We start from the raw sequence: 27659 nt of genomic DNA, 5'->3' as shown, positions 1-27659 counted from the left end.
TTAAAAAAAAACCCCAACTGGGGCTGACTCATCACCACCTGCAAATAGGCCGAACTGCAAAAGGCAGGATGTTTTTTCTCACAGAACATAGCATCCTGCCTTGAAGCAAACAGGTTCTGCAAAGAAACATCCGGGTAGGGGGTCTGTATCCAACAGGTCCCCCTTTTTTATTTTTTCAAGTAGCGCCTGTCTTAGGTCACTCTGGACAGGCACTTTCCTTCTTACCCGTCATTGGGAAACTCTGCCAAATCCAGAGCCCCTGTCTTAGGTTAGAGGAAGAGAGTTGCCCGTCTTTGGCTGCCTACTTTTTACATACTTGAGCAGATAGATTGTCTCCTGCTAAAGATAGCAAAACTTGCTTAGTAACAGCCAGAGTCTGGAAATGTTGCTTACACATGCGGCAAAGAAGTAAAAGCCCAGCAACGATGAGTAGGCCATGGAGGAGTCTCAGTGTTATTTTTATCAAGATTTATTGGACTCAAAATATTTATCAAGTCTATAACTGATGCATTAGTAGCATTGTTGGTAAAATCTCTATGGAAACATTACTTAAAACTATACAAGTTCTTTTAAAGGATGAAGTCTCATTTAGCTGATTCATATTTAAAACCTTAACAAAACACAAACTATTTTCTAAATAAAAATTACTACTAATATTCATCTTTTCTACTTCAGTTCTAGCAGCTGCCTTTCCTATAGTTCTATTTGTGGCAACTATTACTGGCCACACAGTGCTACTTATCCCCACTGGCATCAGGACAGGTGGGGTCTTCACAAAACTCCAGTAGACTTCCATCTGTCCCGGGCTCCAATATAGCAACAGGACATACACAACCCTCAGGTGCCTTGGGCCGAGCCGGTCGAGGGTCTCTCAACCGGGGTCCTGGTAATCAGGGGACCAAGGGTTTGCAAAGATTTGGCAAAGAAAAAAATGACACACAGACACAGATATAAGGGAGTATTGTATCTGTGTGTGTATTCTCAAAAATGGCATCAGAGCCAGGTTGTGGTGGTACACGCCTTTAATGCCAGCACTTGGGAGGCAGAGGCAGGTAGATTTCTGAGTTTGAGGCCAGCCTGGTCTACAGAGTGAGTTCCAGGACAGCCAGGGCTACATAGAGAAACCCTGTCTCGAAAAAGCAAGACAAAACAAAACAAAAAAAATGGCATCAGACTTTTTGGTCATTACGAAAGAAAAAGAAAAGTCAGGTAGCGTACAGTTCAAGGTACATTTGAGGTCATCTGAAGTACAATGGGTCTAAAGCAGCAGGCCCCTCCTCTGGCCACAACCCCGGGCTCAGAGCGCTTGGGTCCCACGCAGTCCAGTAGAGTATTGGGGTGAGGGAGCAGCTGTGGGCCACATGAGGTTAGGGGCTCAAACGCTGCACAACACACTCTCACTCTCACACTAGGGTCATGTTCCAGCCCTTCCTTAGTAAACACCTACCATGCTAATCTTCTGAGCTAGCAGAGATATGCTCCAGGGGTCCCATTCTTCTAATCCCTGGGAGTGGCTCAACTGCAATTCTAATGTGGGCTGTCCTACCTGACTGACATGAGGATTATAGTTGACATTGCCCTGGGATAAACAACTCCCATTCTGTAAACTTCAATGCCCAACTTCCCTCATTATCTCCCTAACAATGCTGGAGGCAGTTAGTCTGAATGGGTAACATTGTTTACAAAATTCCAAGCCGAAGTTCATTTAAGATGTTGGAACATTGATGAAGGTCAGAAAGCAACATCTAATTTTGTTTAGCTACTAGTAAATCATATCTTGGGGGCACGTAGCACTTGAGACCCTCCGTTGACTACCGCAAGGACAAATCTGGGCTACTTCTGAGTGAGTTAGGAGATGCCAAAGAATTGCAGGAAGCTAATAACTTCCTTGAAGTTTTTTGCCTCCATTGGGCTGCTGTCATGCAGACTCGACGGAGTGGGCGTGGCACTCAGGAACCCAGATGGGTACTTCGACACCTTTGGGGAAAACACAAACAGAACCTCTAACCCTAACTAACACAGGGTCAGGCCTCTTCCAATCACCAGATGATAAAGAGGGATGGACCAGTCTCTCTTTTGATCTCAGGCCCTTCCAATGTCTATCAGCTGTAGAATTACCTTGCTTATCTATTATTAAAAAATTTAAAATATAAAGAATAAGGGAGAGTCTAGCATGTAGGGAGAGCATGTCCTCCATTTTTGTTTTTAAAAGATAATTTTTTATTATTAAATGTGCTCATTCCACAATAGCTTGTCCCCGGGGATTATATGGAATGCCAGTCTTTATGTTCAATCCCATATTCGTCACAAAATTTAGCAAAAGGATTACTGCCATATGCTGATCCATTATCAGTCTTTAATTACCTAGAAACATTCATTTATGCAAAAGCTTGTAAGCAATGATTTTTTTACATCCTTCACTTTTTCTCCATTATGTGTTGAGGCATAAATTAATCCTGAATATGTAGCTATGGACACATGAACAAATTGCAATTTACCAAACAAAGATATATGGGTAACATCCATCTGCCAAATATCATTTGGCGTAAGGCCTCGGGAATTAACTCCTAAGTTGGGAGAGGCCATAAATTGAGCACGCTGGGGGCATTGCATAACTATTTGAATAGCCTGAGACCTAAAATTCACAATGGAATTTTAAGGAATCAGCATTAAGATGATTTTTTTTTATGCATTTGCAAGGCTTTATCATAATTAGAAACCATTCCTAAAGCCACTAATGACTTTTGGGAATATAAATCAGCCAATTGACTGTCCTGAGCCAATAATGAATGTCCTCGCATATGGCCTATATAAGTGGGCTTCTCTCTATGCCACAAAAGAAACTGTACTTCCAAAAGACAGGAACAAATAGAAGACACAGGAGTCACAAACGCTGCTGTTTCTAAAGGTCTAATGATTTGAGAAACATAAATACTATCAGTATAGATATTGCAGGGTTCATTTGGAAACATACTTAAGGCCATTTGAACTGCTTTCGACTCCGCCAATTGAGCTGAGCAGTTAGGGATTTCCAAAACTTCCACCTTTTCACCAGAGACCACTACAGCTTTCCCATTTGAGGAGTCATCAGTGAGTACCAGGCGAGCATGAGCTAAAGGCTAAGTGGAAACAACTCTGGGAAAAATAACAGGATGTGCCTTAAAAACTGACAAATTCTGCTGGGCAGTGGTGGCGCATGCCTTTAATCCCAGCACTTGGGAGGCAGAGGCAGGTGGATTTCTGAGTTCGAAGCCAGCCTGGTCTACAGAGTGAGTTCCATGTCAGCCAGGGCTATACAGAGGAACCCTGTCTCGAAAAGCGAAAAACAAAAAACAAAAAACAAAAAAAAGCCTGATAAATTTTATTGTCAGGATAATGGTTATCACACTGGTTATGAGTAGTACATCTAAATATCACCTAATCAGGAAAGTCCTGTGACAGGACTTACACCTGCCCTGCTCTTTAGTACATACGTTATAATACCGGGCTGTTTGCCGAATGTCTGTAAGCCTATCTTTTGAGCTTTAAACAAGTGAAACCACTGCTTGAGGATAGGATAGAACTACTTTAGAAGGAGGGGCTTGTAAATGTATCCACAAAATAGGTCCATTTTGCCAAAAAAACCTCCTGTAGGTGAATATTCAAAAACAAACACTACAAAGAAAAGAGTTCCACATAATTCAGATGGGCCTCCTCCAGGGCCTTTTGTACCAATTTCAGGCATTCTTGAACCTCCTCACTTAAACCCTCGGGAGAATTGGGAGATGAATCACCCTTCAAAATATCAAAAGGAGGTCTTAAATAGCCTGTACTAAGCTTCAAAGAGGGACACAGCCAAATTATATCATCTAACAACTTTTGAAAATCATTTAGAGTTTTCAATGTATCCATTCTAATCTGCAATTTCTAAGGAAGAATTCCTCTTTGTAACAATTCATGATCCAAATATTGATATGGAAAGGTCTTTTGACCTTTCTCAGGACCTATTATCAGCCCCATAGATGCCACCCTTTCCTGAAAATGAGCATAGGCCTGCAGCAATTCTTTATCATTAGAGGAGGACAATAAAATATCACCCATGTAATGGATAATATACATTTGAGAATATTTAGCACGAAGTAGAAATACAGCAGTAGCCACCATGTACACTTGACACATAGTAGGACTCTTAGCCATCCCTTGAGTAAAACCACTCAATGATATCTATGGGAAGGCTCCCGAAAATTAATGGAGGGAACACTAAAAGTAAATCTTTCACAGTCTCTGGGATCCAGGGGAATGGTAAAAAAACAATCTTTTAAATCTATAACTAACACATGCCAATCTCTGGGGGTCAAATTTGAGGGGGTAAAATAGGATTCAAAAATAGCTGAAATGAAAGGAGCAAGAGGACCATAGGCAGAACCCGCTTCCTTTAAACCTTTTAGTTCTTTAAATATCAAAGCAACATGTTGCCTTAAAAACTGTCCTGCACCGGGCGGTGGTGGCGCACACCTTTAATCCCAACACCTGGGAGGAAGAGGCAAGCAGATTTCTGAGTTCGAGGCCAGCCTAGTCTACTGAGTGAGTTCCAGGACAGCCAAGGCTACACAGAGAAACCCTGTCTCGGGGGAAAAAAAAAAACTGTCCTGCATTGTTGGGATCAGGGACCTCAACTACAGGAAAAGCTATCCCCTTTCTGGGGTAGGCTTAGAAAACACTCCTCCTCATCTTGGAGTAAACTTCTCATAACTCCATTTCAATGGTGGATATGGCTCATACACCGGAGAGTCAGTGGCTCCCTCCTCCTTATAAGAAGATTTTTACTAGGAGGTTGAACATCTGCCTTTTTACTAATTTTGCACTTCTTTAATTTACCTTTTAATTCAATTTTCTTTTCTAAAGTCTCTCCCTCTTCCTCTAAATCCTCAGAATCAGAGTCTGAATCAGAGTATTGCAAAGATTTATTAGAAATATCATCCTGTGCCGCTCCAAAGGTTCTATCTATCTCTGCCATCTGTTCCTTGACTTTAACAGTAGATCTTAGGAGGGCTTCTTTTCCTAACCTTTATAAGGAAAAAGTAGCAACAGGAACAGCATGAGGACCTTCTTTCTGCAAAGCTTTACGCAGGTCTCCCTTTACTTTCTCCCAATCAGGGATATTAAGCTCTCCGGAATGAATAAACCAAGGACTGTTTTTCTCTAAAGTTTTAAAACTGTTTTTGCTTTAATACCAGTGCCCTGATGTTTCAGCAAGCCTATCATTTGATCCTGATGCTGCAAAGTAGAACTCGTAGTACCCATGGCTCAGTCCTTTTCCTTACTTACAGCTTTGACGACCTCACTTTTAGTTCACTGTAGTATAGTCACCCAATAGTTCCATTCACTTGCCGGCTCCTCGGAATGATCCCATCAGGGGCTCCTCTCTTCCCGATCTTGGTGGGACCTCCACTGTCATGGTACCAAGAATCAGGCGTAGGCCTGCGGGGATTTAACAAAAGACACAGATTGGGTCACTCTTCAAGGAAGAATTCCTCTCTGCTCAATTTATACTGAGCAGCATGGGGGGGGCGGTAAAAAAATTACAAGGAGGAAACCCCCTAATGGGGCTGACTCATCACCACCTGCAAATGGGCAGGAACTGCAAAAGGCAGGATGTTTTTTTTCACAGAACATAACATCCAGTCCTGAAGCAAACAGGTTCTGCAAAGAAACATCCAGGTAGGGGTCTGTATCCAACAGTAACCTAGGTGCACTGGGGCAGAGGCAGAAGAAAGGTGCCCTGAGCTCAGGGCCAGGGGGGCTGCACTGGCATATAAGCGTTAATAGTAAATCATACCTTCTCCACTGTTTAATCAAGTACCAAAAACTACTGGCCTTGCCATGCTTTTACAGCAATATTGGTAACTGCAAGGAGGATTTTAAAATATATTTACAAGCCTTTAAAAATACCATATATATGAAACTGTATCACTAAGTAGAACTCTTTGGATATTTTCTCCAAAAACATGGGTTGATGCCATGGACCGGGATTTCTCGCGGGGTCCCTGTTCCGCGGGACAAGGGATTCTGGCCAGGTGGGCATGGGATTCGGCTTTGACAAACAGACTACACACGGGTGGTGTAAAATCTGAGTGTATTTCTTTAAATATTACATGAGGCTTTTACAATCATTGTAAAAGAGAAATAAAAAATCTGGCAGCTCAACAGTTGAGGTACATCTGAGGCTATCTAAAACATACTGGGTCTAAAGCAGCAGCTATCTCCTCTGAACTGGTGCTACATCCCCCGGGCCCAAGCACTCTGGGCCCCGGGGAATGCGGGTGCATGAATCTGAGTCCTAGCCCATCTAAGTTCTAGTGCTAGTCCTGCATGTGAGTCCAATTCCTTCTTCTTCCAGTCCTAGTGCTAGACTGAAGTTACGCAGACAAGCGACCCCCACATCCAAGGTCACCTGACTTCTAAAAGCCAGGTGTAGAGCAGGAGGAAGAGGGGTGGAGCCCTCTCTGTTGAGGTATTCTTATGCTAATTCTTTGGTTCTTGCTAGAGGCAGGCAGAGGAGAATCTTGACCTAACTCTTTCAGCTAATGTCTTAGAGTGAGAGAAACCTTTCAATTACTCTCTAGTACTTAAAACATTAAACTAGGATAGTTGGAAACATTGGTGAAGGTCAGAAAGCAATGTCCAAATTTTCTCTTGCTAGCTATAAGAATATGATATCTTGGTGAGTTCCTAGCACACAAGTACGAAGACATATCTGGGCCACTTCTGAGTTTGGGGTGCCAGGCAACAATGCGGAGGCAGGAGGCTGACTTTCCTTGAAGTTTTCGCCTCAAATACCGCCATCACGCAAGTGTGCGTGGCAGGTTGACCTTTGAGAAATCTTTGTACACTGCCTGATATCACATAGGTATGAATATTTCTGCAGTGTAGTGTTTTCATGAAGAGTATAAAAGAGCCAGATTAAATGAAGTGCAATATAGTTGAGTAAGTGTACAATACTAATCTTTTTGAATATTAAATGAAGTATTTAATTCCTACTGCAATGATTGGTTTTTCTCCCCCTGGGTCAGGTACCTCAGTAATCATTTTATAGTCCTTTTAAATGGTTGTTTATTTGTTTGTTTGTTTGTTTGAGACAGGTTCTCTCTGTGTAACTCTGACTGTCCTTGAACTCACTCTCTAGACCAGGAGGACCTTGATCTAAGAGATTTGCCTGCCTCTGTCTCCTGAGAGTTGGGATTAAAGGTGTGCACTGCCACCGCTGTCACCACAAAGCAGAGTTTTTATAGTCTTATAATTTTTTTCAGTTATGCGCCCTAGGTGTAAAACCTGGGGTGGGTGGGTGAGCGGATGGGGAGTGGAAGGTGGGGAGGTGAGGTTGCTGTAAAAGCAAGGGGACCTGGATTAAATCACAAACACTCATGTAAAAGCCAAGCAAAGACCATTGTGTCTATAGCCCTTTAAAAAATTCACTAAATAAGTTCAACCAAGGTTTTTATTGTATGTCTGCAACAGCTTGGCTACTGTTTTGTTTTGTTCTGAGATAGGGGCTCAGCTGTAGCCTTGGATGGCGTAGAATTCACTATACAGACCAAGCTTGCCTCAGACTCACAGAGATCCACCTGCCTCTGCTTCCCAAGGACTGAGATTAAAGAGGCAGATGGACCCTGGGACCCCCGGCGCTCATCAGCCTGCATGTCTAACAAAAACGTTGTTGTTCTGCTGTGGGGATGAGGTGGTTGCTTTTGGTTTTACATGAGTCTTGCTAGGTAGCCCAGGCGGCTTCATAATTCTGATTTTTTTTTTCCATCTCAACAAGTATGGGATTATAGGCATGAGCTAAAAGCTACTCTTGGCTGAAAGCTTCTTTTTAATTAAAAAAAAAAAAAGATACAGTGAAATAAATTCTACCAAGGCTGTCACAGAACTCACCGTGTAGACCAGAGTGGCCTAGAGCTTACCTGGTTCTTCAACATCCCAAGTGCTGGGACTAAAAGGTATTTGCTCCCATGCCTGATGCTTAACTAGAATACAATAAAAATACTTTTGTATTGAATACTACATAGGAAATGAGACTATTTCTCCTGTTGTTCTAAGTCTGCACTGTAGATGCAGAGCTAAGGAGCAGAGTCTACACCGTAGATACAGAGCTAAGGAGACTATTTCTCCTGTTGTTCTAGGTCTACACTGTAGATGCAGAGTTAAGGAGCAGAGTCTTCACTGTAGATGCAGAGCTAAGGAGCAGAGTGGTGCTTTGGGGGAAGTACATAGCTTATAATATTGATTATGTAATTGGAGTTTTGTTCAATTATTTTCTTGTTTTCTCTCCATGTTTCTAGTATAGTTAAAGCCACAACTTAAAGTACTGCTAATACATATCTTAAAACACATAAAATAAAATGTTTCAATTCAGTGGTTCTTAGTGTTGTTTAGTGGGACGAGTCAAAGGACAGTACGTAAGCAGTTCTCTTGCCAGCGCAGTGACTGTCTCTCCTGAATCCAGGTGCCTCTGCTGTTTGATTTCCCTCTAGTTATGTGTGTATGTTCATGTTGTATAGTTTAATAAACACACTGTGTTTAACATGCTTCTACAGAATCAAGCGTCTCATCATAAAGGATGTTTGCTGTAAAGCCCTTGTACAAACTCTACAATGGTATTACAACTCTTTGACTGATATGTGTGAGATGATTTTATCTGAATTGTCTGATGTGTTTATGGTGTAAGCTATATTTTCTTTTCTTATTGTAGATTCAGAAGAGGCTCAGTCTGTAAATCCTTCCAGCGTTGATGAAAATATTGACTCGGAGACAGAGAAAGACTCTTTCGTCTGTGGAAGTAAAGTCCTCCCAAGCAAAGCCCCGCCACTGCCTTCTGCACTGGACGAGTATGAGTTCAAGGACGATGACGAAGAAGAGATGAGTAAGATGATTGACGACAGGCACATTCTTAGGAGAGAACAGCGGAGAGACAATGAATCGGAAGCAGAAAGGAGTGGTCTATTTTCAAAACAGGAGAAAGCCTTCTATTCTAAGTCATTTAAAACTAAGAAACAGAAGCCATCGAGGGTTCTGTACTCCAGTACTGAAAGTTCTGATGAAGAGGTTCTTCAGAACAGAAAGATTTCTACTGCGTGTTCTGTTGCTGAAACATCACATTCTGATATGCAAGCCAAAAGAGAATATGAATACAAACAGAAAGGCAAAGTTAAAAGAAAATTAAAAAATCAGAATAAAAACAAAGAGAACCAAGAGCTGAAACAAGAAAAAGAGGGGAAAGAAAACAGCAGGATAGCAAACTTGACAGGTAATGCCACGCTGGAGTGCTCGGAAAAAAACAGAGAGGAGGGGAACTTCAGGAAATCCTTTAGCCCAAAGGATGATACCTCATTGCACTTATTTCATATTTCCACTGGTAAATCTCCTAAACATTCCTGTGGGTTAAGTGAAAAACAGACACCACCCCTGAAGCAAGAACACACAAAAGCATGCATCTCCCCAGGAAGTTCTGAAACGTCATTTCAGCCTGACGTCACTCGGTATGATAATGCAGAATCTGAGTTCTTGCCAGAAAGTTCAAATGTAAAATCTTACAAGCACAAGGAAAAAAACAAACATCAGAAAGATTTTCACGTAGAATTTGGTGAAAAATCAAATGTCAAAATTAAAGATGAAGATCACAATCCAGCATTTGAAAACTCAGACTGCACGCTGAAGAAGATGGATAAAGAGGGCAAAACATTAAAAAAACATAAACTAAAACATAAAGAGAGGGATAAAGAAAAGCACAAAAAGGAAGCTGACGGTGAAAAGGAAAAATATAAAAATAAAGACAATGCTAGAGAGCCGCAGAGGAGCGTTGAGTTTGACAGAGAGTTTTGGAAAGAAAATTTTTTTAAAAGTGATGAAACTGAGGATCTCTTTTTAACTATGGAACATGAGTGCCTAATAGAAAAAAAGTCAAAAATGGAAAAAAACATGAAAGATGATAGGTCAGCTAAGGAGAAGCATGTCTCAAAAGAGAGGAACTTTAAAGAAGAGCGGGAGAAGACTAAAAAGGAAAATGAAAAATCTCTTAGGGAAGAAAAGCTGAAAGATCCGAGAGAAGAAAAAGATAGTGTATCAGCTGAGAAGGAAGCAGAGTGCAGCTCCGTGGCTGTCGGTGCGAACCAGGAAGCTGCAGGGCTGCATGCCTCAGAAAAGGAAGTGGACACTGAGAAGCAAGAAAGGCACATGAAAGAAAGGGAAAAACCTGACAGACGCTTTCAGAGTAAGGAAAAGGAGCTTGACAGGACTGAAAGAAAATTTCCCGAAAAAGAAAAGAAGATGAAACATGAACATAAGTTAGAAAAAGAGAAGCTAGATTTCAGTGACTGTGCTGACAGATTGAGAGAGAAGGACAAGCTGTACTGTCACCAGGCAGAAAGGTGCCACAAGGATGGTGAGAAGATGAAAAACACTGTCAGAAAAACTGACGACAGAGAGAGGAACAGAGAAAAGACAGATAGAAAGCATGACAGAGAGAAACCTGAGCGGGAGAGGTGCTTAGCAGAAAGCAAAGAAAAGCACTTAGAGAAAAGAAAGCAATCCGACAGCAGCGAGTATTGCAAATCAGAGAAGGTCAGAACTAAAGACAAAGACAGGGAAGGAGAGAAGAAGGAGAAACTGAGAGATAAAGAAAGTGTGACTGTAACTAACTTGAGACATTTTCAGGAAGACAGAAAGTCAAGTACAGGAGACAGCAGTAGGAAAAGCCAGCATGAGAAAGCTCTGGCCCTTAGAGAAAGGGCAAGAGATGAGCCGCTGAGAACTCCAGAGGGCAGAGAGACAGATAAGAAGGACATAGACAGATACAAAGAGCGAGATAAGCGGAAAGAGAAAGCCCAGCTAAATACTGTAATCAGACTAAAATCTGAAACAGAGAAAATTAAACCTAAATTATCGCCAGCATCAAAAGATATTCGACCTAAAGAGAAGAGGTTAGTAAATGATGATTTAATGCAGACAAGCTTTGAACGAATGCTCAGCCTTAAAGACCTAGAAATAGAGCAGTGGCACAGAAAACATAAGGAAAAAATTAAGCAAAAAGAAAAAGAACGATTACGGAATCGTACTTGTTTAGAACTTAAAGTAAAAGATAAAGAAAAAACAAAACATGTACCCACTGAATCCAAAACTAAAGAACTTACCAGGTCGAGAAGTTCAGAGTTGACCGATGTTTATAACAAGGAGAAACAATCTAAAGACGTTGGAAGTAATCGATCACAATCTGTTGACAACAAAAATGTATTGACTTTAGGAAAGCCATCCTACATTTCAGAGAGCAGCTCAAACCGGTCTCCAAGGTCGGAAGGCGAGAGACTGGGGCTTAGCTCACGGTCTGTGTCCGTGCTTTCGGTCGCTAGTTCAGAAGACTCCTGCCACACAGTGACAACCCCGAGGCCTCTCGTTGAGTATGACTCTGACTTTATGTTAGAGGGCTCAGAGTCTCAGTTGTCATTTTCTCAGTCACCATTTTTGCCAAATGCCAAATCTCCAGCTCTTTATGAAAGAGAGCTGGAGAGTCTCGCTGAACTACCAGAACGACTTAAACCACCGTATACAAACAGACTTTCAGTATGCCATCTCAGGTCATCTTCTGTGGAGGATGTTAAACTAATCACTAATGAGGTAAGACCTGCTGTAGAACTCAGAAGATGTAGCATGCCCTCAGTCATTTGTGAACCCATAAAACATTTCCAAGTATCAGAAGAAAGCGGTCAAGGCAACCTAACTGTGCCAAGAGAGGCTTGTCCGTCTCCCAAACCTCAAGTGTCTTCAACAGTACCTGAAAGAGGCCTTCTGCAGGTGTCTGACTTACATCCTAACTGTACAGGCTCTCCAACAAGGTCTGTGAGCAGCAGCTCTATATCATCTGATGTAAATGTAATCAAGAGTGCTCCTCTTGTGGGTACATTGATTGACAGTTCGATGCATTTGGAACCATCTAATCAGGTTGGAGTGATCCAAAGTAAATCATGGGAGACGCCTGTTGATAAACTGGAGTCTTTAAGCACAAATGACTTTATCTGTCCAGATTCTAATACATCTGATCAAGATTCCTCTGCTCAGAGTTTTTATAATTCAGAAAACAAAATGTTAAGAGAACAAAATGCAGACTGCTTACCTCTGCACCAGCCTGAACTGCCAGGAAACTCATGTGCTCAGGACCCAGCATCCTCTCTGTCTTCACCTCAGCCCTGCTCTTTTTCCAACCAATCACTGACAGATGCTGACTCTGTTCCGAAACCTGTGTCGTTGTCATATGTTGCCAGTCAAGAGCCAGGTGTTGTACAGCAGAGAAGTGCAGCTCAGATGACCAGTTCTGTTTTAGATAGTGATAATAACTTTACCAAAGATGTGGAAAACACATTTGTCCTAACAGACATTCAGAAGACGAATTCTTTTGTCCCCACTTACTCTGAAAGCACTGTACAGGAAACCCTCCCAAGCTTTGAGAAGGCCAGTACTTTGCTTGTGTTGCCATCAGAAAAGGACTTCAGTGGGAGGGATGCTGCTCAGCTAAGCACACACTATGCGTTTAGCACACTCCCGGACAAGTCTTCCAGTAGCCATGAAATTGAGAAGGGCCCAGAGGGTACTCAAGGCATTTCACACGAAAAAGAAAACAAACTGCAAAGTTTGGTCTTAACTCAGTTGAGTAAATGTGATTCTGATTTGTATGAAATGAATGCAGGGATGCCAAAAGGAAACCTGAATGAACAGGATAACCCAAAGCACGGCCCTGACAGTGAAAAGTACTCACTGTCCACTGAAGACGAGGAATCTCAGCAGAGCACCTTATCAAGTGTGGAGAACCATTCCCAGCAGTTAGCCCAACCAGGGCTGCATAAACATGACCAGCTCAGTAGAGCGGAGTTAGAAGAAAGTGCTGAAGACGATAAGACTGAAACCCAGACCCCTCAAAGAATGACCAGAAACAAAGCAAGTGCAGTGGTCAGTCAAAGCAAGCAGATGCTTGCTAGCTGTACACTTTTAGCAGAGAAAGATAACGAGTCCTCCCCTAGGGGACGAATCAGACTCACTGAAGAAGATGATCCTCAGATCCACCATCCACGGAAAAGGAAGGTGCCCCGGGTCCCTCAGCCTGTGCAAGTGCGTCCCTCTTTACTACAAGCTAAGGAGGAGACTCAGCAGTCTCTAGCAGCCATTGTAGATTCTCTGAAACTAGATGACATTGAGCCATACAGTTCTGAGAGAGCAAATCCATATTTTGAATATTTGCACATAAGGAAAAAAATTGAAGAAAAACGCAAGTTGCTATGTAGTGTCATTCCTCAGGCTCCTCAGTATTATGATGAATATGTAACGTTTAATGGATCATATCTCCTGGATGGAAACCCCTTAAGCAAGATTTGTATTCCTACAGTAAGTAGTTTGTTACTCAGTAAACATCTCAACACTATCCTTGGGATTTAGCTCAGTGGTAATGTACTCCTCTCACGTGCAGAAGGCCTTGGCTTCAGTCTCCAGTATTAGGGAAAATTTGTAATGCAAGCTGCTTATGTCATTTTATATTTTTTGGAGTTAATATTTTAAATGTTCAGTCAGTATGTCCCAAGTATTACTTCAACATATAATAGAGGTACAGTTATTTGAGATATTTTACTTCTTTTTTCCACAGAGTTTGAAGTACTTACCATACATGTCAGCTCTGACTGACCACACTTCCCAAAGTGGCTTCCTTATCAGGCAGCATGCACTGCGCCTGCATTGCCTCGCCTGCGGACCCTTGTGTTTTAGAGGAGCCATGTTTTGATTTCTCTGAAGACTAAGGCCTCTCTGCATGACTTGATCCCATCAGTTCATCTTCTCTGGAACCTTCCTCTAATGAACACTTCCTTCTCACTAGTGGGTTTTCTCCAGTCTTCTCTCTTGATTGGTCTATATTTGCCCACCCAATATAGTTGGATTACTTTTAGCTTAGAGAGGGGAGAGAATCTCCATTGATTTTTTTTTTTCCTAGCTCATCAACCTTACTGTCTCCTTCATTGCCATGCTTGCCCCAAGGAATTTGTATGTAACAGTTATACCACTTCATCTCCTATTCTTGAGCCATCATGCCATAGCAGAAACTACCACTGAGCTGTTTGTCAGCTTCATTAGATTATTTTTGTTCTGCTTGTCTGATATGATGTCCTGACCACCTTGCTTGCTCTTCATTAAATCCTCCTTCATGTACTTCATTAAGTACTTGTATTTGTTTTGGTTCCCTGCCTTATTGTCTAGTCTTTCTGTCCCAGCAACTAAGATAAGCCACTAAATTTGCCTCCTTTTTGATTTGCCTCCTCTCTTTTCCCATTTTCTATATTGCGACTGTGGTGTGATGACTTCGTTACACCTTAGGTACTCAGGTGCATGGATATTCCATATTCAAACGTTTGTTATATTGCATATACAAACAACAAGCATATGCTAAGCATTGTGCTAGGAACTAGATATTAAAGGTGAACAAGATTGACATTCTCAGTCCAGCTTCATGATGGTCTGCATTGGTCATAAAGCATACCTGTTGTCAGGGTGTGGTGCTGCAGACCAATAGTGCCAACACTGGGATCCGATGTCCTGCTCTCTAACGGAGTCAACAAACTGTCAAATGTTACGATATAACTTCCTTTCTCCTAATAGGCCAGCAGCAGTCATGCACAAGGACACGGAAAGGAAGACACCAGGAGAAGGGAGAATGCCCAGGGTCAGGGAGGGTTGTTTCCAGACATGCCTATCTACTTTAACAGCAAATAGCAACTTCCTCTGCAAGTAATCAGAAAGCAGAGGCCGCTGGAATACCCAGCTGGGGATGAACTCAGAAGTTTTGAATGATTATACACAAAGTTTCCTGGGATAGCACATACAATAAAAAAAAAAATTAAAACCACAAGTTTATTGCATAGTTTCATCTACTTTTATATGAGAGTTCATTAACACTAGGCTTTTTGTGTTTACTCTTATCAAGTCTACAAAGAGGTCTTGCTTACAGATGTGTGATGTTCATGTCTCCAAGAATGCTTCTGTTTTTATACCACCTGGTCTATTTGTGTGGCTCCTTGATATCTTCCTATGACTGATAGTCTAAAATAGCTCTGTAGTAATTAACTTTTTAGTCCTAGTAATTTGTTCTTTGAAATTTTGCTGTAGCGTAAGAGTCAAAACATCTAAGCATAGTGGAATGTCCTGTGAGGTTTTAGATCATTAGAGCTGACTAAAGAGTCTCACTCAATTGTGTAATGGCAGTTTTCATCAGACACATTCAATGTGGCAAATAAGCAGACAGGACTTATTAGATTCAGCATTTTCTAGATCCATTGCTTTGGGTGGAGCATTGTGTTAGTGGGAGCCTACGACAAGCCTTGTGTTAGTGGGAGCCTACGACAAGCATTGTGTTAGTGGGAGCCTACGACAAGCATTGTGTTAGTGGGAGCCTACGACAAGCCTTGTGTTAGTGGGAGCCTACGACAAGCATTGTGTTAGTGGGAGCTTATGACAAGCATTGTGTTAGTGGGAGTGTATGACAAGGCTTTTCACTTCATGTCAGCAGGAAAAGAAGGGAAGGCGTGCCTCCCTCCCCGAGCCAGGTCTCTTTTTTCAGTTCCACCGCCTTCCAGTAGTTTACCCAATTTTCTTTGGACAAAACTGATTTGGATTAAACTATTGATTAGATCATATCCCTAATTGTCTTAAGTTTCATTTGTCAGGCTGATAGACCTGGGAAGACAGAACCTCAAATGAGGAGTCTTCTCCATCAGATTGGTTTGTGAGCATGTTTTGGGGGACATTTCTTGTTTGATAATTGATGGAGGAAGCCTACCCCACTGAGTGGCACCATCCCTTGGAGCATGGGCCTGGTCTGTATTAGAAAAATAGCTAAGCAAGCCAGTAAGCAACATGCCACCATTGGTTTCTGCTTCTAGCTCCCGTCTCTAGTTCCAGCCTTGGCTTTTCCCAGTGATGATCTGGAACCCACAAGCCAAAGAAGTCCTTCCCTCCTGGGTTGTTCTGCTCAGCGTTTTGTCCCAGCAGTAAAGAAGAAAGTTAAGAACGATGACTCGAATGCTCCCACACACTCTTTATTAATCCTAAGTGTCAGATTGACAGAATTAACCATTCCCAAATTGTATTGTTTAATTCATGAAATGTCATGTTTTAAGTTATTCACTAAAACTTTAATTGTAGATAAAAACTTAATAGTTTATGTATGCTTTCTAATTAGATCACACCACCACCGTCGCTGTCAGATCCACTTAAAGAGCTCTTTCGGCAACAGGAAGTAGTAAGGATGAAACTGCGTTTGCAACATAGTATTGAAAGGGTAAGGTACCCTCAAATATAAATTATGCAAAAAATAACCATTTTAAAAATACAGGAAAATGGATGATGGCTTTTTATAATGTTGCCTATCTTCTGCTGTGTAAGGAACTGCCCTGACTTTGTTACCTTGCACTCATCCGGTTAAAGAGGGACTTTTGCACTATCTTAGGACATCCTTAGTACAGTTCATGCTGAAGGGTTAAAGAGGGAGTTTTGCACTACCTTAGGACATCCTTAGTACGGTTCATGCTGAAGGGTACTTTCATATCTAAAATCTCTATTATGTGTTATTTGTTAAATTTGTAATATTAGAATAGTCAGTTAATTTTTTAGTACTCCTTTGGTATATCAACTGCTTTAGGCATAATGGCAAAGGCTACATTATTCATCCTCATGGGTCTGCCTTAGTATCTTGTTAGTAGTTAATCTTGACATGAAATAAAAAGATAAAGGGGTGCTGGGGAGGTGGTTGAATGCTTAAGACACTCCCTGTTCTTGTGGAGGACATGGGCTCAGGTCTAAGCACCCATATGGTGGCTCACAGCCATCTCACTCCTATCCAGAGGACCCAGAGCCCTCTTCAGTCTTCCACAGGCAGCAGGCGGACACGTACCTATACACACATGCAGACACAACATTTAGACAAAGTAAACAAAAAATCATTTTATAAAGGACAAAATCCTATGATCCTAGAGAGCATGAAAGTCAGTTTATGTGGATTTGCCAAATATAACCCGTGAGCTGGATGTGGTGGTACACACTTTTATTCTCAGAACTCCAGAGGCAGAGGCAGGCAGAACGAGGGATCTTTGTGAGATCAAAGCCAGCTGGTCTAGATAACAAGATCCAGAACCACATACAGAGACCATTTCTTAAAAAAAAAAAAAAAAATAGGTAGACCTCCATATCCCCTTAAGCTTGTGGTAAAGTTCTATGGTCTGTAAAAGATGCAAGCTATGTTTCACAGATGTATACAGTATATATTTCTGTGACTAAAGTTCATCTGATTGCAAAGAGAAGCAAGGAGGGAGCGCAGAGCACTGGCTCCAGGTGCACACTGCACACTGGGAGGGAGCGCAGAGCACTGGCTCCAGGTGCACACTGCACACTGGGAGGGAGCACAGAACACTGGCTCCAGCTGCACCCTGCACACTGGGAGGGAGCGCAGAGCACTGGCTCCAGCTGGACCCTGCACACTGGGAGGGAGCGCAGAGCACTGGCTCCAGCTGGACCCTGCACACTGGGAGGGAGTGCAGAGCACTGGCTCCAGCTGCACCCTGCACACTGGGAGGGAGCGCAGAGCACTGGCTCCAGCTGCACACTGCACACTGGGAGGGAGCGCAGAGCACTGGCTCCAGCTGGACTCTGCACACTGGGAGGGAGCGCAGAGCACTGGCTCCAGCTGCATCCTGCACACTGGGAGGGAGCACAGAGCACTGGCTCTAGCTGCACACTGCACACTGGGAGGGAGCGCAGAGCACTGGCTCCGGCTGGACCCTGCACACTGGGAGGGAGCGCAGAGCACTGGCTCCGGCTGGACCCTGCACACTGCCGTGCGCGTCTCCCAGCACAAAGGAGGCAGAGTGCGTGCTGCCAGCCTGTCCTCACAAGCCACGGCTGGCAAGGCTGACCTCATGACATCCTTGCTAGTATAGGTCTCAGAGACATCTTGGTTGACATTGCAGGCAAAATACAAGGGTAACCACCAACTAGCTCAAGCCTATAGCCAGGATCAGCATGGGCTACAGTCTTCAGATGGACATTGTTAAATGCAAAAACTTTACTTCAGGACTCAGCCTATTCCATAACTGGAAGTTTGGAATACTTTCATTAAAGAGGAGTGTTTGTTTTCTGTAAATAACATCTTCATAAAAATTAAACTGAAGCCAGGCGGTGGTGGCGCCTTTAATCCCAGCACTTGGGAGGCAGAGGTAGGTGGATTTCTGAGTTCAAGGCCAGCCTGGTCTACAGAGTGAGTTCCAGGATAGCCATGGCTACACAGAGAAATCCTGTCTGGAAAAACCAAAACAACAAACAAATAAATGAAATTAAAGTGGGTCTGGAGACATGACTCAGCAGTTAAGAGCACTTGTTTGTCTTGCAGAGGACCTGAGTTGGTTTTCAGCATACACATTGGAGCTCACAGTCACCTATAAGTGCTCCCTTCTGGCCTCTGCACGCATGCGCAGGCAGGGGGAGGACGCAGACATACTTGTGTATGAGGGCAAATACACACATGAAAAGACAGAGCAAGCATGAGAAGAGAGTGTGCGCACATGCTAGAGTGACTGCAGTAGGCGCGTTAAGGGAATACACTGAGAGTACATAAGGGAAGGAGCCCTCATAGGTCGTGGGTCAGAGTGTAAAACTAACAGTTGCTATGAACAGCTGGCTGTTCCTCAGCAGGTGACAGACTTGTTGCCAGAAGTTTTACTCCTAGTTATTATCTTAGAAGCAGTAAGGATATATGTCCAGAGCAAAGGACCTTCAGCATAAATGTTCACGGCAGTGTTTCGTAGTAGCCCCAAAGAATGGCAACTTTGGAGGAGGGAGAACATTATCTCAGCCCCGTTATGACGCCTCTCTCTAAGCCTGAGAATTAATGTGGCATACAGCAGATGATCAAAAGTTGTACATATATTTTGCGTAAGTTTTACTTACTGTGGAGCCCACCTGAGGAAATGAAGACCTAAAGAAGTGGAGAAGCACTCGTGCTTCTGTGTTGGGTCAGACAGAGAACCTAGGACAGAAAGGCAAGATGCAGGCTGTCTCCACTCTCTTGTTCCTCCCTCACTCTGGTGGTGAGAATGGCCCTTCCCCGCTGCACGAGGCCTTCTCTCACACGGGGTTTACTTTCCCTGCGGCCGTCTCTCACACGGGGTTTACTTACTGCTCACAGCACCCTGGCTCTGTTTGTTTTTAAAACACCTTCAGATAATCATGCCAAATCAGCATGCTTGGCAGTGGCTTGGCCTGCCACCCTTCAGACCTAAACGATCATCAAAGAGTGCCACACATAAAGCGTGTTGTCCACAGTAGAATACGGTCTGTCCTCAGCAGAGTAGATGTGTAGTGCACACCCGCATCATGAGTGAGCCTTGAAAAGGCAAGACGGAGTGAGGAGAGCCTCACAAAAGACCACAGAATGGATGACTTTATTAACAGATAACGGAGTGCTCAAAACAAGAAAGAGGAGTGACTGCTAATAATATGGGATTTATTTATGGTCTATGTAATGAAAATGTTCTGGAAATAGAAAGTGGGTTCATTATTTTATATGCATTAGGGTTCTGTTGGCATGTATGTCTGTGCACCACATGCATGCCTAGTGTCTGTAGGAGTTAGAATAGGGTGTCGCATCTGCTGAAATTAGAGTTAGAGACAGTCGTGAGCCTCCATGTGGGTGCTAGGAACTGAACTCGGCTCCTCTACAAGAGCAGCAGCTGCCCTTAAGCACTGAGCCATCTCTCCCCAGCCCTCACAGGACTTTAAAGTGTTCTAACCCTTTAAAATTTTTTTTTTTTATTTTTAAGAAACTACCAGTTTTGGAGAGGGAAGACTTTCCTAGAACACTAGGAATTCTTAAGCTTCCTAAGCTTCCTGGGAAGAAAATTCCACTTTATGGTTAAGATTACTTAGCTTAGTGAAGCTTAAAGTATTTATCTAATTCTACAAACAACTATATGATTGTTAAAAATCACTCTGTGTTCAACTAGGAAAAACTTATTGTATCCAATGAACAAGAAGTTCTGCGAGTTCATTACAGAGCTGCAAGAACACTGGCCAACCAAACCCTGCCATTTAGTGCTTGCACTGTCTTACTGGATGCAGAAGTGTACAATGTGCCCTTGGACTCACAGGTAAAGTGCTAGTTTATAGAGTGCTTTCGAGAACTATGGTGTGCCTGTGTTTAGATCCGCATTCGAAGAAGAAAGTGCAATTAAAGGCAAAGAATAAATGCAACTCTTAAAAGTACCCCTGGAGAAGCCGGCCCTCTGTAGTGGTGTTTGTTATAGAGCCAGATCATCTCCTGGGTGTGGTTGCATATGCCTCTGAGCCAAGAACGAGAGCGCTTGAAAACTGTCTACTCAGCAAAAATCAAAGGCTGAGAGCATAACTTGGTAGGTTAAGTGCTTACCATGCCAGTGTGAGGACCTGAGTTTGAATCCCCAGGCATGGTAGTGCACATCTAGACTCTTGGTGCTCCTGCAGCAAGAAGAGAGGAGACAGGAGGACTCTGGCACACACAGCAGCATGCACAGAGACTTTGTCTTACACAAGTGGGACATAAGGACTGATGCCCAAGGTTGTCCTCCAGTGTTTAGACATGCACCATGGCCTGTGTGCACCTGTACCCACCCATGACCACGCCAGTGCATATACCCATATATATACTTACAGATGACTGTAACTTGTCATTTGTTTCTAAAGTCGATATTAAGCGATCCATCTAGCTCTGACACCTTGGTGGACCAGTGAGCTTGCTGGGTTCTTCAGAGGAGCATAGACAAGTTACAAGCATGCACACCTGCAGAGAACCCCTCGCCTCTCCTCACCCTGTCCCCACTCGCCTCTCCTCACCCTGTCCTGCACTTATTCCTCACTTACATAAACTGGGCCTCCCTCCATGTGGGAGTGTTTATACGATTAATGTTGTGAAGGCTGTGTGTAGTCAGCAGTTGCCATGTCTCACCCAGCAACAGCAGCACATCAGTATTAATTCCTGGATCCAAGAAAGGAGCTTGGCTGTAAGAAAATGAATAAATTCAACACAGAGCCATTGACATACTTAAGAATTAACGTTTTTAAAACTTCTAATAACCAAAGTTAGCAGGTTAGTAATGTTTCTAAAAGGTGGGCCACATGTATACTGAGATCTTTTAATTTTGTGCCATTATAAAGTAATGTGATCCATTTTAAGAAATATAAATGGAGATTTATAATCAAGCAACAATGAAACTCTCTTAAAAGGCTTATTCTTTGGGCAGTCAACAACTTTTTAAATGACAAAAGATATATCAGAACTGGATATTGAAGTAAGAAACTACTAGATCAGAACATTTTATGATTTCTAAAAAAGTGTAAGGCATGTGAAGACTTAATCATTCACTTCATTAACTTCTTTCTTTTCAATTCCTGGGTAAGCACAGTTGCTGACAAGCCTGGCAGCCTGAGTTGTAGCCACAGGACCCACATCATGGAGGTAGAGAGCCAGTTCCTGCAAGGTGTCTTCTGACCTTCACGCATACACATTGGCATGGTTAGGAACGTGGTTAGGCTGAGGAATGCTTAGCCTCTGAGGGATTAAAAGGAGGATTTGAACCAGTCATGGTGATTCCTACCTGTAATCTCAGCAGGAGGTTCACAGACTGTGTTATGAGACCCTGTCTCATAAACACCATGATGTGTACTTTATTATTACATTCATTTACTCATTATGTGTGCCTATGAGCCTGCACGCCATAGTCTGTGTGTGAAGATCACTTGTAGGAGTTGGGTCCTTTCCGCCCTACCGTGTGGGTCCACCCTGTGGCTTGAACTGGGCACATAAAGCTTGGCAGCAAGCAGGCTTGCTTACCTAAGAATTTAAAAATTAAATCACTTCCTAGGAAATTCAGAATGATCTCAAATCAGAGACGTAACAGGTTGAACCAGTCTCCCTTGGTCACAGAGGTCCTCCAGAAGGGGTGTTTTCGTGTTAAGGTGGAGCCATCTCTGCTTCTGACTGTATCCCCTTTCCATATAGAGCCACCAAAGTTTGTCAAGCTCTGCAAAAATAAACTACATGTTGTTAATGGAAGGGCATTTTGGTAGTTCAGATCACTTAATTATACATTGACTTAAATTTTCCTGTGAGCCAGGCTTCCAAGTTAAAATCTGAGCGTGATGGAATTAATACCAGGAGATGAGGCTCACTCCTCAGCAAGATGGTAACCAGCAATAGTTGACATTGGTAACAACTGAATCCAGAAAGAACCCATTTACTAAAGACTGGCTTTAGGGTAGGTCATAGTAGCAGATTGATGTCTTATCAGGTGGCCTGCGTCTTCAGAATTCTGTAAGCACTGTGTCTACTCGATACAGAAATGACAGCTTCATTAAACTTTATCTTTAGAAATACGTCTATCATTGATAAAAGTGGAACACACAATAAATGGGATATTAAAGGGTTTTTTAAAGTGTTTGACTGCATTCTTTTTAGTCTGATGACAGCAAAACTTCTGTGAGAGATCGATTTAATGCAAGACAGTTCATGTCCTGGTTGCAAGATGTGGACGATAAATTTGACAAACTAAAGGTGGGTACATGTGCATGCAGCCATTGTCTGTTGTGGGTACACGTGCATGCAGCCGTTGTCTGTTGTGGGTACACGTGCATGCAGCCGTTGTCTGTTGTGGGTATACGTGCATGCAGTTGTTGTCTGTTATGGGTACACGTGCATGGCAGTCGTTGTCTGTTGTGGGTACACGCGCATGCAGTCGTTTTTTGTGAGTACACGTGCATGCAGTCGTTGTCTGTTGTTCTGACACAGGTTCTCACGAGTCCCAGACTAGTTCTGAACTTGATATGAAACCAAGGCTAGCCTTGAGCTTCAGAGACTCTGCTTCTTGTTGAGTCCTGGGATTCTATGCATTGCACTGCCAGGCCAGTGACCTCAAGTGTTTGCCAAGCAAGTCCTCCACTAACTGAGCAGCGTCCTTTGAAGCAGCGTGAATGGATGCCTCCTTTGAGAGGAGAGCAGTAGCTCAGCAGATAAGAATGCTCACTGCCCTTACAGGGGCCCAGGGTCTGTTTCCAGCACTCTTAGGGATCATCTGTAATTCCAGGGGATCCAATGCCCTCTTCTGAATTTTGGTCTCTACAGGCACTAGGCACTAATGTGGTTCACATATGCATATGCAAACCAAACACCCATACATAGCAAATTAATTAGGTTAATGTTTTCTCTTTCCTTAGAAGTCAGTAGTGCTGGGTGGTGGTGGCGGCGGCGGCGCACGCCTTTGATCCCAGCACTCAGGAAGCAGAGGCAGGCAGGTCTCTGAGCTCAAGGCCAGCCTGCTCTACAGAGTGAGTTCCAGGATACCTGGGACTACACAGCAAGACCCTGTCTCAAAAAAAAAAAAAAAAAAAACACTGGGCAGTGGTGGCGCACGCCTTTAATCCCAGCACTTGGGAGGCAGAGACAGGCAGCTTTCTGAGTTTGAGGCCAGCCTGGTCTACAGAGTGAGTTCCAGGACAGCCAGGGCTATACAGAGAAACCCTGTCTCAAAAAACTAAAACTAAAAAATAAATAAAAAAAGACGTACCTACGATAGGGGCCTGGAGAGAAGGCTCAGCAGCAGAGGGAGCATGCTGGTTCTAGAGAGGACTTAGATTTGATTCCACTTCCTGTGTCAGCTGACACTAACCACTCAGGACTCCAGCTTCAGAGGGACCTGATGCCTCCGGCCTCCCATGCACGTATCCACACAGAAACACATACACATAGTTAAAGTCCGTCAAAGGGCCACAGAAAGAGGAGTTGTGTGGGTCTTTGTACTCACTATCCAGTGTACCTATCTGCTTAACAGCTCTAACATAAAAAATAGAATGTTGAAACAAATACGTTCTGTACAGTGGTGCGCCCTTGAAATCCTAGCTCTTTGGGATACAGAGGCAGAAAGATTTCTTACACGTTTGAAGCGAGCTAGACTACACAGCAAGACCCTGTCTCCAAAAATAATAATAATTAATAATAATAATAATAATAATAATAATAATAATAATTGACCTGAAATTTTAAAGCATTTCTGTCTAGATTTTACAATTCTTTCAATAATTTGGAATCTCATAATTTCAGAGAATATTAGCAACCCCAAATTAAACAGATGATATGAAGTGGCAGACCCAGAAGTAAGGGCACATTGGTGTGAACAGGGGCCTGAAGGCTTTGTGGTGTGAACTGTTCCCTAGCCTTGTGCATCTGTCTCGGCCCCTACCAAAGCTGGGGGTGAGATTATCTTGAAACATCAAGTGTAACAGATTAATCAAGTCTTCTCTTCTTTTAAATAGACCTGTCTTTTAATGAGGCAGCAACATGAAGCTGCAGCTTTAAATGCCGTCCAGAGACTGGAATGGCAGCTCAAACTCCAGGAACTGGACCCTGCCACGTATAAATCTATCAGTATTTATGAGATCCAGGAGTTCTATGTCCCCCTTGTTGACGTGAACGATGACTTTGAACTGACTCCCATATAGCAGTGGGTACCTGGGTCGGTGTCGCCGTAAACTGACCATGTCTAGACTTATACTGTGGAATACTGGCTTTAAGAAAGACCCTGATACTACGTCTTTACCGTTGTTAGTGAAGGTAACTAAAGCTGGCTATGTAGTGAACACTGTCATTTTATAAAAATAAAGAAAAATAGTTTGGATCTTTGGTCCAAATACAGTTTCTAACAGAAAACTATTATTTATATTGATCACAGGTAACTATCGCATTAGAACAAACTGAGTAGATCTTTAAAAAGTTGAGAAAATGTGTTAACAACGCTGGAAGTCGTTAGCACCCCAAGTAGCAGGACACAAGTGACAAGTGCTCGGGTCTCTCGTGGGCTGCATTAAACATGCAGGAGTAATCTCAAAGATTCAGTTCCTACCAAATAGGCTCTAATGTAGAAGAAAATCTTGGCACAAAATTCTGAAGTTTATTTTATCTGTAAATTAATTGTACAGTTTTCTTTTTTGAAAGTTTTAATATTGTCTTCCTTTTTAATAACTTATTTTATACATATTGTATATCTTGTAATTAATGGTCAAATGTATACAAGGAACTGACCCTCAAAATGTGTACAAAGAGATAATTGTAAAACTGTCTGTTCTGTTGGACCAAAGTTGTAGTTTTTGGAGTGTTTTAGCCGTGTGTTCCGATAGTAACCTTTAAATAAGGTGTGCATGTGCTCGAGTTAGCCTGCGTCCATCCCATAACTGTAAAGATGGCGGCTGGGTTGTAGTGCATGCTTCCTGCAAGTTAACTCTTTCTGTAACCGAGGCCTGAGACAGTGTCCTGTGCGAGCCCGGGCCCTTCGTGCTGGACACTCACGTAGAGGCAGCCATAAACAGTAGCTTTAGCTCTCCCGTCCTCTCCCTGGAGAAGGCCTGCTCCCCCAAACAACAACAAATGCCTTTGAATGGAAATTCCGAAATTGTAAATGTCTATTTTAATACTCAACTATGAAAGATTTGTAAATATATGTAAATATGTTTAATAAATTTTATTGGTCATGTTAAATCATTGTAAACTTTTTTACATTGCTTAAATTTAATCTTTTAAGCTTAATAGCCTTTGCACTTATAAAATAAAAATGGAATGCTGAAGTCAAATGAGATATTTGGTTGTCAGAAGAAGTAAAAGTCTAGGAATATTCCAGTCCCTGAAATAGTCATGAAATTTTTAATTAATATATTGTCTTTTTTCCTTGTATCAAAATGCAAAATGTATAATTTGCAAAATTTTGTAATTGAAATAAGATTTGGTATGCTTTTATAGTAAAATAATGAGCAATATACATAGAACAGTTTCTCCTATGATCTGATATAGGTTAGATATTCAGGAAAACTTCAGGTTTAAAACCTACTGTTGAACTTGTGAAACGTTTGGAACGAAAATTAGGTTAGTCTAAAATCATCATAGGCAAATAGGATAAACATCTATGAAACCCGCTGCAATACCGAATTGAATTGTGAGACAATACTGGATAATCCCGGTTTTGATAAGGAGCAGTGAAAAGAATATATGAATATATGTTGAATGCTTTAAATTCAGCTCACAAGTGGGAAATTCCAGCTAGTAAAAGAAAATAATAGGTTTTTTAGTGCAAAGGTACATATTAAGCTTAGGGATATTTGAATTTTTACATCAATTTATATTTTTCTTCTTACTGTACTGGCATGCGCAATAAAGCAGCAAGTGTGAAGAACACACATGCAGGACTTGATAAAGGTCGGATGGAGAAAGGTAGATGAAAGATTTTGGTCCTTCATTGAATAAATGGGGCCAGAAAGGCAGGGTAGACTTTGAAGCACTGGTTTTTTTGAAGTTATGTTTATTAAGGCTGGGAACATTAGAAGCTAATTTATAAAAGCAATACTTTTTAATACAAAACCAACTTAATGCAAAGTTTGTTTATACTTTCGCCTAGAAAGAAAATTTCATGAGCTCGTGTGGCAGATTACAAAAATTAAAAAAGATTAAATGTTCAAGCGAGCAATGAGAAAAGGAAACCTGTAGAGCATTTGGTTCTGATGGTCCCACCAGGGAACAGTCGAGGATGTAGTACTGACTGGACAGAACGAGCTGTTGGCAAAGGAAAAAGAAAAAAAGAAAGGGAAGGGAAAGCAGCTGCGTGCACAACGCACACAAGCAGGGATCCGCAGGTGCCGCCCTCAGCCCAGCTCTCCAGTCTTCCCACAGTGCTTCCGCCCGGCTCAGCCAGCTGGAGCCTCTGCTGCCCGGCTCAGCCAGCTCGAGCCTCTGCTGCCCGGCTCAGCCAGCTGGAGCCTCTGCTGCCCGGCTCAGCCAGCTCGAGCCTCTGCTGGACTCTACTACGCATTTCCTCTGCACGCCATCCATCAGGATAGCTACGTTACTGCACTTCATAGGAGATGTGTGAGTTAAGGACTCTTGATGTTAGAGACTTCGTGAAGGTCTAAAATAGTAGAGGAGAAAACTCAGAATGGAGTATTTACCTAAAAGGTTTCAATTCTCAGAGAAAAGTGAGGTTGCTTAACTTAATCAGTGATTCTTTTTAAACTATTAAAACATCATGAACAAGATATGAAATTGTACCTAAGGATTTGTATTTCTTTAAGTCTTGTTCTAAATCATATCTGTTTAATAAATGACTAGTTAATATTTGTGCATGTTATTTAATAAAGAGTTATATTTTTATAGAAAACGTAAGAGTGAAATGTGTGCTCAGTGTTTTTTACTTAATGTTCCACTCCTGTATAATTAAGTGAAACACCAATGTTCACTTGGGCCTCCAGCAAGATTGCAGAACATTTTTGTGAAAGCGTTCCCACTCAAATAGTCTGAGTTATGAGAGGTCTCACAGGTGACTTGTAAGGAGGAGGCACGCTGCACAATTCCCAAAGCCCCATGAACCTCACTTGAGTGGCACTTGAAATTCTAGTGATCCAAGAAATCGAGTGCAGGCTGACATAATTTCCTTTTCTTTTTCAGAAAGTGAGCTCTGTCTTTGATTCTACCTCTACTGCTCTCGCATATAAACTCCCAAAATTTTCAGAAAGGCTATTGACTAGCTAAGAAACAT

The 27659-nt window shown here is 42.4% G+C and overlaps 1 protein-coding gene across 4 annotated transcripts in view; it reads left to right on the top strand.

The window, feature by feature from the left end:
- Ankrd12 (ankyrin repeat domain 12) overlaps nt 1–27286 on the top strand; it is a 110531-nt gene extending 83245 nt beyond the window's left edge. For all 4 annotated transcript variants that reach the window (XM_031368614.1, XM_031368612.1, XM_031368615.1 and 1 more), the window contains 5 exons: nt 8732–13407; nt 16247–16345; nt 20061–20204; nt 22547–22642; nt 24397–27286. In XM_031368614.1, the coding sequence (XP_031224474.1) occupies nt 8732–13407; nt 16247–16345; nt 20061–20204; nt 22547–22642; nt 24397–24582 (5201 nt within the window). In that variant the 3' untranslated portion in view covers nt 24583–27286. The remainder of the gene's footprint in view (nt 1–8731; nt 13408–16246; nt 16346–20060; nt 20205–22546; nt 22643–24396) is intronic.
- The last annotated feature ends 373 nt before the right edge of the window (nt 27287–27659 follow it).

The sequence above is a fragment of the Mastomys coucha genome, unplaced genomic scaffold (assembly GCF_008632895.1).
Source record: "Mastomys coucha isolate ucsf_1 unplaced genomic scaffold, UCSF_Mcou_1 pScaffold14, whole genome shotgun sequence".
Classification (NCBI taxonomy): Eukaryota; Metazoa; Chordata; class Mammalia; order Rodentia; family Muridae; genus Mastomys; species Mastomys coucha.
This window is presented reverse-complemented; position numbering and strand designations above follow the sequence as displayed.